At 44.1% G+C, this 10,504-nt stretch overlaps 1 protein-coding gene across 2 annotated transcripts; it reads right to left on the reverse strand.

Moving 5' to 3' along the window:
• Positions 1-4,399: 4,399 nt before the first annotated feature.
• yod1 (YOD1 deubiquitinase) lies at positions 4,400-10,495 on the reverse strand. Of its 2 annotated transcripts, none has more exons than XM_063215309.1 (3): positions 10,481-10,495; positions 9,170-9,398; positions 4,400-7,906 (listed from the first exon to the last, which is right to left on the reverse strand). In XM_063215309.1, the coding sequence occupies exons 2-3, from the start codon at positions 9,375-9,377 to the stop codon at positions 7,086-7,088; spliced, it is 1,029 nt and encodes a 342-aa protein (XP_063071379.1). In that variant the 5' UTR covers positions 9,378-9,398; positions 10,481-10,495; the 3' UTR covers positions 4,400-7,085. The 2 variants fall into 2 exon arrangements, with proteins under 2 accessions (XP_063071379.1, XP_063071380.1); XM_063215310.1 differs by having other exon boundaries at positions 10,449-10,489.
• Between the last annotated feature and the right edge of the window lie 9 nt (positions 10,496-10,504).

Here is a 10,504-nt window from a genome sequence, read left to right on the forward strand (position 1 = left end):
GATTAGTTTGCTGAACTGTCTTGCCTGCACCTGACTGAGGATGCAAATACAGTGTGGACCATTGAGCGCAGCCAGGTGTCTATGACATAGGGTCGCGCTCCGGGGAAGAGATGGAGAGGGTCTGCGCGTCTGTTTTTGTTTCTGGTAGCTACTGTATTTTACAAGCGCATGCCAGTCAATATAAATAAATCTCTGAGCCAAGACTTGTTTCATTTAGGTGGAACTAGTTAACTATTACTTTTTATGGGTCAAACAAACACACGTTTTTGTTTTGTTTTGTTTTAACCCACAAATCAAGCAGTGAACTAGTTCCACCCAAGTGATTAAACAAACATATTTGGCCACTCGTGCCTATGGAACTCCCATGAAGGCTTACTGGGAAAGGTTACCCAAAATAACAGTTGGTGTAATCCAGGCGAACGTGCGGTGATAATCCTCCTTCAAGGATCCATCATGGAGGTCACGCAGGTCAGCTAATATCTAAAATTCAAGGTGCAGCCCAGTCACTCTTCATCAGTAGAAAAAATACTGAAAATCATAGCGTAAATGCGCAATTGTTTGCGCGTTATTTTGGTCTTGGCGAGATGCCAAAGCCTTCTTTGACGCACAACCTCTCTGGCACACAGACACCCACTTCTCACAGGTATTAGAGACAGCATGTTAGGGCAGACCACGGCAGTAGCGACTGGGTTGCACATTTCTTTACTGTCCCTGTTGCCATTAAACTCTACCAAATTGACACATTTGCTACCACCCCCCAACAACCAGGAACAAAACATTTATTGCACTGACTGTTTTTCAATACAGCTATTCAGGAAAATCGCTTTTTTGTACGTGTGTGTGTGTGTGTGTGTGTGTGTGTGTGTGTGTGTGTGTGTGTGTGTGTGTGTGTGTGTGTGTGTGTGTGTGTGTGTGTGTGTGTGTGTGTGTGTGTGTGTGTGTGTGCAGAGGAGGTGTGGCCACACTTTATGGGCAATTTATGAATTCCTGGTTTTTCAATGGAAACTTGACCCTTATTTTTCTCTGGACTATGCACAGTGACCTTTTGAGACACCTAGACACTATTGGACATTTTTTCCAATTATTAACTTTTTGGCTGCTCTTTGCTATTGCCACTCAGCTATGGCAAATGTGATGTACCACTCTATTTTTCTCATCACCTACCACAGCTGTGTGTGTGTGTGTGTGTGTGTGTGTGTGTGTGTGTGTGTGTGTGTGTGTGTGTGAGAGAGAGAGAGAGAGAGAGAGAGAGAGAGAGAGAGAGAGAGAGAGAGAGAGAGAGAGAGAGAGAGAGAGATCTGTCAGATCTGACATTGGCTAAATGTATCAGTGTTTCCCATACATTGAGGAAACTATGGCGGCCCGCCATAGTTTAAATTTGGCCGCCATAGTTTACGAAAATGTAAAAAAAAAAAAAAAAAAAATTTTTTAAATTTTTTTTTTTTTTTTTTTTTAAACGATATCCGTTTTTGTTAAAAAATTACGATTTTGAATTTCCTTCGCATTTTCCTCCTGGAGTAAATACATCCTACAGACTCTGTATTGGTTAGATAAGTAGTCCCACGGTAACAGAAGGAGGGGAAAGCATCAGGAAGTGACCGTGAGGGTATTACAGTTGATTCATGTGTGCACACATGTAACATCGGGTGAGTAACAGAACATGTGCGCAACGATGCGTTATGACACGCCGATATGCGAGGATCTTCGTCCAAATCGCTAGTTGCATGCATCATCGCTAACTGCGTTTACATCGCGTGCCGCGTGTAAAGGAAATGTTTGTTGTTGACATGTATGGAATTCACTTCAATTTGTGCTGTTTCTTGCTTCAGTTGTGGACAAAACGATTGGCCAAACTCACAATAGAAAGCCTTTGCTGTGCTACTGAAAACCTTCATAGAAGAAGTCACTCTTAACAGCGGTGTTAACCAATCCAATGAGTTCTATCATTGCTCTCTCTCTCTCCTCTCTCTCTCTCTCTTTCTCTCTCTCCTCTCTCCTCTCTCTCTCTCTCTCTCTCTCTCTCTCTCTCTCTCTCTCTCATAGTAGCCTACTATTTACCCATAACAAATGGTGAATTTCTGAGCCCTTTTTAATTTGTAGCCTATACCACTGAAGGCATGATAATGCTTCATCATATTTTAGAAATAGGGCGTGCCTTTTATATACCAAATGTTTATCATTTTGAAATTGTTTCAGTTGTTTATGACTTGTGTATGACTGAAATTATCTCTGCATACTATCAGTGCTGCATTGCTTTGTAAAGATAGGCTATTCAACACACTTTAAAAGCACACTGAAAAGATACGGCCATAGTAGCCTACTAAAAACATTTTGTTCATAATAATGGTGATTAATAAATGGTGGTCTTAAATTTTCATACTGACATCCTTAAATTTGACTTGGTAGGTCACAGCAGACCATCAACTCAAAAGTAGATCTTGGTTAAAAAAAGGTTGGGCACTATAGAGCTGCTATAGAGAGAACCACAAGTGCTTGAAAGACAGGGATCAAAAGCCTAGTCAAGTTGTTGTAGTTAACTTGGGTTTGGGAGCAACATAAAAAACCTTCAGAGAAGGACAGTTGGGATGAGTTTACAAACACTCCCTAGGCTTTGTTTTACAGTTGTAATGAGTTTGGTGACAGACATGACACAGCAGAGGAGACATCGGGCTGCATATAGAAATGAATGTGTAATGAATGTGAATATAGACATAAATGTGTAATATGTTGTTCAGCCCTTTTAATGGGAGGAATTTGGAAAAAACTGGCCCTGTGACCAGCACCCCTCATGAAGAATGTGTACGCCTACAGATATGTGTGGGGGAAAAGGCATAGCCTACCCTCTAAGACCCTTTTTGTCTATGCGTTAACAATTTCACAGTGCTCTTAAATTCTTATCTCTGCTCCTATTTTGTTTTATTATTGTTTCCCAGACCCCTGCATGAGGGACGAATGAAACTGTGTTGTAAACAGAAATTATTCACTGTACTGCATTTTTTGACAATGACAATGTACTACTATTATACAAGTCATGGGTAAAATCTTATGTAGCCTTAATTCTCAAAATATAAATGGTTGAAATATAGGCCCAGGCCTACAGTTTCTCCATGCGCCAATGTCATACTGTAGTCATTGTTTTGCCGTTTTGCATTTACGCTGCAAGAATACAAACACCCCCCGCCCCGCACAAAATAAACCCCGGCTGCCCCCATAGTTTCCAAAATTTCTGTGGGAAACACTGTGTATGTAAGCATGTGCTGTATGATTAATATGAAAGTGAAAGTGAAAGGCCTATTGGGAAACACCAACTCCCATTGACACCGTGACACAGCACTTCACAGCACACAAGCGAACACTGCACAATATACACAACAAAATTGGATTTATGCCTCACCCGTGCAAGGGAGCAGCCCTCATGGAGGATAAAGCACTGGTTAATTACTCCCCCCACCAACTTGGCGGGTCAGGAGTCGAACCAACAACCTTTGGGACAGGTCGTAGCCTGATTATCATCGACTTTCAAATCTCAGCTGTTGCGTCACTAGGAGGGCAGGGCACGGCCTGGCTAGGTCTGACGCCCTAACAGCTCATCCATAACTGCCACTATATATGTAATATACAGTACTATGTGCAATGTGTGTAATGTCTGTTTTTTAAATTTTATTTAATGCATGTATGCTACTGGACACATTAAATTCCCTCGGGATTAATTAATGTTATGATCTGAATAAATTGCATCTTTTGTGGAGAATAGTTTATAGAAGGAAACAATGTTCATTTTACACAGGTCTATAATTAGTAAAATCAGAATAACTGATCCTTTCGAAGTGGTCTCTTAATTTTTAATTTTCCAAGGCTGTATGTCCGTTAGTGGGTTTGCTGAGCAGCATCAACTGGTTGAGAAGATAGCTGGACTAAATTGGTCAAGGTTTACAGTCTGAAGCTGGGATCTTAAAGGGCAACTCCTGCGAATTTCAATGTGCTGTTGTATTGCTCACGCTACCCTTGACTTGTCAGTACCCGGTGACGCCACATTTTTTGGCTCAGCCCTTTCCGAGATATGAGCTATTCTAATGGGGGCAACTTTTGTTTATATTTCAAAAAAACATTTTTATTTATTCCCAAAAACATCCAAAAGGTTATGCAACATCAGCAGACAGCTAGCAAACAGCGATACCTTTTGGGAAAACATTTGGAGTAGGCCTATGCTCATTTTTTAAAAAATGTAAACAAAAGTTGCCCCCATTAGAAGAGCTCATATCTCGGAAAGGGCTGGGCCAAAAACTGCGGCGTCACCGGGTACTGACAAGTCAAGGGTAGCGTGAGCAATACAACAGCACATTGAAATTCGCAGGAGTTGCCCTTTAATATATCATTAAGGCAATTTAAAAACACACCATTCAAACCATCATTACTCTTTATTTTCCCTCAATTTAAAATCGACTCAAAACAATTTCATCCAAGTTTGAACAAAAAACTGCATGACATCTTTTGGTGATCTGCAAAAAAGTAATAATTATTTAAAAAAACAACAACAATCAATCAATCAACACTCTCTGGCTTCACTTGCATCATGACCCAAGCCCAAATATTTAAAACAGTTTTAAAAAATACTATGAGAACGTTAACTTGTAGCACCATTGCCATCCTTGTTGATTTTGCATCAAAGAAAGCTGCAAGTTCATTAATGTTCCCTTGTCCAGTAAACTTAAAAGAGTTATTTTCTAGAAGTTCTTTCAGACAGAGAAAAAAACAAATGATGCCATTTAAAGCTAGTTATTGCCCATCTACTCACTACAATCCCAAGTTTTCTTTTATCTTCAGTGACTATTTATTTAAGTATTTTCAAGTAACAGTAATTAGTGTACCGACAGATACTGAGAACCTATGAAGAGCATCCAACCCACCTGCCAAGATGGCTCTTTAGAGTCCAAAAACACGACAAATAACTCTCTCGTACACACACACGCACGCACACACGCACGCACGCACTCACGCACTCACACACACACACACGCACACGCAGACAGCCGCGACGGCTGCAGTTGTGAAGTAGTGCCACAGGAGTGTTTGTGAGATGCTTTCGATAAAGGCCTTCTGTGTGAAAAAACAAATGAAAGCTGTGTGGGTGTGTGTGTGTGTTTGTTGTGTTTGTTTTGGCTTCCACTGAAACCTATTCTCTCCATCTAGATGTCTGCATACATTGCTTGAACCACCTTAACGGAGAACTCCTGCCCATTTCAACATGCAGTTCAATTGCTACCCTTCACCCAGTACCTGATGACGACATTTTTTTTTTTGCTCAGCCCTTTCTGAGATCCTGGCCATTCTGATGGGGGCATTGTTTGTTCTTCACATACTCCAAAAATATCATCCCAAATGTTAGGCAACCTCAGCAGACACACACACAGCAAGACAGCAATAACAATTGGGATTATACAACACAACTGCATGTTGTAATCGGTAGGACTTCTCCTTTAAGACGGTTCCGCACTAGTTAAGTGTGAAACTGTGTGTGATTTGTGTTAGCTTACAATACTGAGCTGATTTACCAAAAACTAAGACACCACAGGAACATTTAAAACAGCAGTCTCGCACCCCCGGAGGAGGATTACAGGGGGGGAAATAGTTTCATTTTTGTCTCTTTCTTTCTTGCTTTTTAATACTGACGTGGCGGGACCAGACAGTGTGGACTGTGGGGGGGTTGGGTAAGAGTATCTCTTGGCTTTTGCTGGGCTTACGTGAGGTAGAGGACTGAACGCTCGCAGACACACACATACAAACACACTGGAACAGGTAGTCAGGTAGCAGGGAGCAGGGGGTCTGGACAAAGAAGAGTTCTGTTGTGTGGTGAGGAAGTTGTGGTCAGCAGGAAATGCGGTGGAGCTGGGGGTGGTTGGGTGGCTGTGTAGAGATCTGAGGTTAAGGTTGGGAGAGAAGAGGAGAGGAGAGGAGAGGAGAGGAGAGGAGAGGAGGGCAGGATAAGGGGTGGTGGGGAGGGTTGTGAGTGTGAGCATGAGGGAGCAAAGGAATGGAAAGTAAAGAGTTGGATGGTGGCGTCCGTCGTATGGACATCATCAAGGCAGCACGTCCATGTCATTAGTGTCGTCCTTTCCTCCGGCCTCTTGCCTTTGCGGATTTCCCTGCATTCAATATCCTTGACGCGAATAAGAGAATAATTTGGAGGATAACTGAAGATTGTTTTTGCGAGGTATTGAATAAAAACGTTGCTAATTTATGAAGTTGAGGCTCGCATCATGAGGGTAGAGTCCAAAGAAACAGGCAGTGGGGAAGAACTTGATTTGCAACCCAGGTGTCATTCTCAGACCCTGGGGGTATTCTAAGAGCATGGTTAAGTGATAAACGCATAGAGGTAAACCATAAGGCTAGAGGTGTTACGGCAATTCACGACAATGCTGGAAAACAGCAAGCGCAGTGTCTATATTGTGTAGGTACTAGGTAGACCTGTGTTCTTTATTCAATGCAAACCCATGGAGACCACGCCCCCAGCTCTGTCAATAAATAAAACCATAAGAATGTGAAAATGACACGGACCAGATTTGAAATGTTAGGCTAAATATCTACTCAAATCATCATACGAATCAATAAAATGTATTTTAGAATCATATTCAAAATCAATTCATAGCAGTTAGGGAGATATTTAGCAGCACATTTCTACTATTGTAGAATTGTATAGTGAGTTGAATTTTTAGCATTATGAAGCCATTTATTGACAGAGGTGGGTTCCTTCTCCATTCATTTACATTGCATAGGTTTACCTCCAAATAATGGCAGCCAGAATAGCTGTGACAATTGGGGGCGTGACACCGCAAGTCTTATGTTCCTCTATGGGTAAACCTGGCTAAGTTATCATACAAGTGGCAAATCTGCTAATAGATAGTCCCACAGGCGTCATGTAGTTAAGAAAATGAGGACTCCAGGCTCTTCTATTAGATGATTTACCACTACCACAAGGTTAATTTCTAAGCCAGGTTCTTTGAATACACCCCTTGTTTTGTTTTCTAGAACTTTCTGCCACCCTAACCCCCAACCCTGATCTCCATCCTTCTCCTCCATCCTCCTCCTCACACCTCCCCAAAGTTGGTGTGCCCAGTCTCCTTGGCGTGTTGCCGTGCTTCTTTCTGTCCCACCAGGCCCTGCTGGCACACCATGCAGCGCAGCGAGAAGCGGTTGACGTCCGTGAACTGCCGTTTGCGGCGCGCCTCGTCGGCCAGCTCCAGGGCCATGGCCAGGGTCACGTCGTCGTGCGTGGAGAAGACGGTCTGGGGCGGCGCGTCCGAGCCGGCCAGCGCCTTCTGCAGCGGGTCGTAGTGGATGCCGTCGTAGATGAGCAGCACGCGCTTGCCGTAGCCCGCGTCCTCGCCGAAGCGGTCCACGCGCACCGTCTGCGTGTCCACCACGCAGATCTCGCACTGGTAGAACTTGGAGAGGATGGAGACCTCGATGGCGCCGCCCCAGGTGTCGTCGCGCCGGATCCAGGTGCAGTACTCCTCGTTGGTTTTGCCCAGCACCGCCTCGCAGTAGGCCGCCGGGTCACTGGCCACGATCTGGGCGATCAGGCCGCGCATCTCCGGAGCGCACGCCGGATCGTACACTCCGCCCTCCACCACGTAGTGCACGCTGGTGAACAGGCAGGAGTTGTCGGCGGGCACCACGCGCCGCTCCAGGGTGGGCACGGCATCCTGCGGAGGCAGCAGTGTGGGGAGAGGGGTCACCTTGGCAGCGGGGGCGTTGGAGTTGGCAGCGGCGGGGGTGCCCGCGGGGGTGTTGGCAGGGGCGGGCGTTGGCGTGTTTGTGGTGGTCTGGGGCTGAGGCTGAGGCTGCGACGTGGCCTGTGACGGGGCCTTGGGCTTGTTCTTCTCCTCCTCTACGATGAGTGTGTCACCTGGTGATGAAATGGGAAAACAAGCATTCATGGAGTGTCACATTTTACATTAAACTTTGCTGATGCTTTTATCCAAAGTGACTTAAGATCATAAATAGACTTAAGCTAATTATGTAAGGGGTATTCAGTGTTTTTTCTGAGAATATTAGGTAGGTGGGAGGTTAGCCGGTATCAGAGACGTGTGGCTAAGTCAAGGGGGTAGGTGTTTGCTCAAGACATTTCAGTCATAGATGATATGGGACTCGAATCTACAGCCTTACGATTAAACTAAACATTAGACCACAGCTGACGCAAACAGCCACATGTTATTTGCTTTTCAAAGTGGAAGGAATGCACATTCCTCAGTGCCCAGTGGCTTGAAACATGCCACACCTGTTATGTTAGCTTAAATATTAAATAGGCCAGATTGTCAATGTATAACTTTGGCAACAATATCTACATTCACCGTTGGACAATGCAGACCGCTCATTTCTAGTATAATGGCTGGGGAGGGGAACATATTCATGGACAGCAATGAGCGGCAGACAATTTTTCAGTGACGTTAAGGGAAATGCACCTCCCTCCATTGAGACACTATTGCCAAAAAAGTATAATGGCTGGGGAGGGGAACATATTCATAGACAGCAACATTGTCAACATTTCAGTGGCATGGTGTGACATAATTTTGAAGGCATTAGACAACCTTGCATTCCAGATTTTCATTTTACACCAAATTTTCCTTATAGGGCAATGACTGGTCTGTAGGAGGATTTGGTCCTGATTAATGAGGTAGTCCTTGAGGCTGACGTCAGGTAAAACAGACTGAGTGTCAGTGGCACACAGTGGTAGAGGCAGTGTACTATGCTTGCCACAGTATATGCAATAGTATGTGCTTTGGGTGTGAGACCCGATGATTGATGGGATGGGATGGATTTATTGATGGGGTAGTAGTCCTGACCTAAAGCCTGGGGTCAGCCAGAACAGACTTGATTGGTAGCAGTAGTATACTGAGCAGAGGTAATGTCAGTGCAACTGTGCAATATGTGTGTCAAACAGCAGGTGCTTGAGTTTGGGACCTGCTTCCATGTGGTAGTCTAGTATGCATAAGAAGGTGCTTTGGGTGCGAGACCTGATTTGATGGGGTAGTCCTGGAGGTGAAACAGTGCCTACGATATGTAATGTCAAATAAAGTATGCTTTGGGTCAAGACCTTATTTGATGGGATAGTCCTGGAGGTACACATGTAATATGTCATGTCAAATATATTGTGCTTTGAGTGCGAGACCTGATTTGATGGGGTAGTCCTGCAGGCTGGCGTCTCCGTCGCGGAGGTCGAGGCTGGAGGGAGGGTAGCCCACCATGATCTTCTGCACGTGGCAGGGGATGCCTGTCAGCTCCTCCACCTTGTGCTTCAGCTCCTGCACGCACGAGTGGTGGGTCAGGCCCTGCATCAGGTGCGTCCCATTCTTGGCCTTGCAGCGCAGACGAAGCATCCTGTCCTCCTATCCTGGGGGCTGAGGACAAGAAAGCCACTTTTACTTTAGCAGTGGTCATCACAAGACAGTCACAAAGTCACAGTGGCAGGATTATGAAATACTACGGCTACAATCACAACAAGCTGGCAGCCCCTGATGATGACTAAGCAGTATTCAGACTCAACTTATAAGCAATTATAAACACATTTTAGAAACCGAACGAATGTAAGTGGCATAATGATGGCAATTCTGGTATATATTAGTCTGTCAACTTCATGAAATCCAAGCATTTAATTTCCCTACTACACAAAACCATGAAAAAAACAAGGTAGTGCACCAGCATGTTTTTTCCAATACAATGTTGTTACAATAGAGGACACATGATGTGGGTATTGCCGTCATTGCTAGAACTACAACTGGACGCATTGACTGGACGTTATCTGAAGTCGGATAAGACAAAACAAGAATAGTCTGCCTAGCATATTAGCAGGTTTTGCACTGGCTAAAGTGCTAGTTCAGCTACATAGACAAGTTGAAGGCGAGCCAAGTGTCACTACATTACACACCCTGCCCCAGTTCCAATTGAATCTCAAGTCAAATTTGTGAAAGTTACATCCATAAGCTTCATGTGATATCCAGCATCAAAGCATCATTCCATCCTGTATGATCTTTGGCACAAAAGAATGCTTGGCTTGCATTGCTTTGCTAAAACTGCTGCCGCTAACACCTTTTTTTACAGACTGTCAGGCGAGTCCTTACATACAACTAATACAATTTTAGCAACCGGTGCAGTCTACACTTTTGTTATCACGAAGGTATGTAATGAGTGTGATTATATTCTTCACTTGGATACCAAATAGGCGACATGACAACTCGTTAGCCTAGTTCTAGCTAACCGGCTGTTGACACTAGCAAGCTAACATTAGCTTTTTGAATTGTGGATGACATAAAGCCAACACTTGTACGTTTTAATTAACCGGTAACATATAGTCATCATTATAAAATGCTGTCGATGCTTCACTTTCAATCATAACAGACAAAATGAAAAGTATTATACTCCACCACTACGTGGAAAGTTGTTTCTCTTACCACTCTTCTCTCAGACAACACTGACAACTCACGTGCGTGACGCGTCATCAAAGAAT

Source organism: Engraulis encrasicolus, chromosome 14 (genome assembly GCF_034702125.1).
Source record: "Engraulis encrasicolus isolate BLACKSEA-1 chromosome 14, IST_EnEncr_1.0, whole genome shotgun sequence".
Classification (NCBI taxonomy): Eukaryota; Metazoa; Chordata; class Actinopteri; order Clupeiformes; family Engraulidae; genus Engraulis; species Engraulis encrasicolus.

Excerpts from the sequence above, each read along its gene's own strand:
- yod1 (XM_063215309.1), bottom strand. The coding sequence starts at position 9,377 with ATGCTTCGTCTGCGCTGCAAGGCCAAGAATGGGACGCACCTGATGCAG. Across the intron at positions 7,907-9,169 it reads GGACTACCCCATCAAATCAG|GTGACACACTCATCGTAGAG; the intron begins GTCTCGCACTCA and ends TTTCATCACCAG.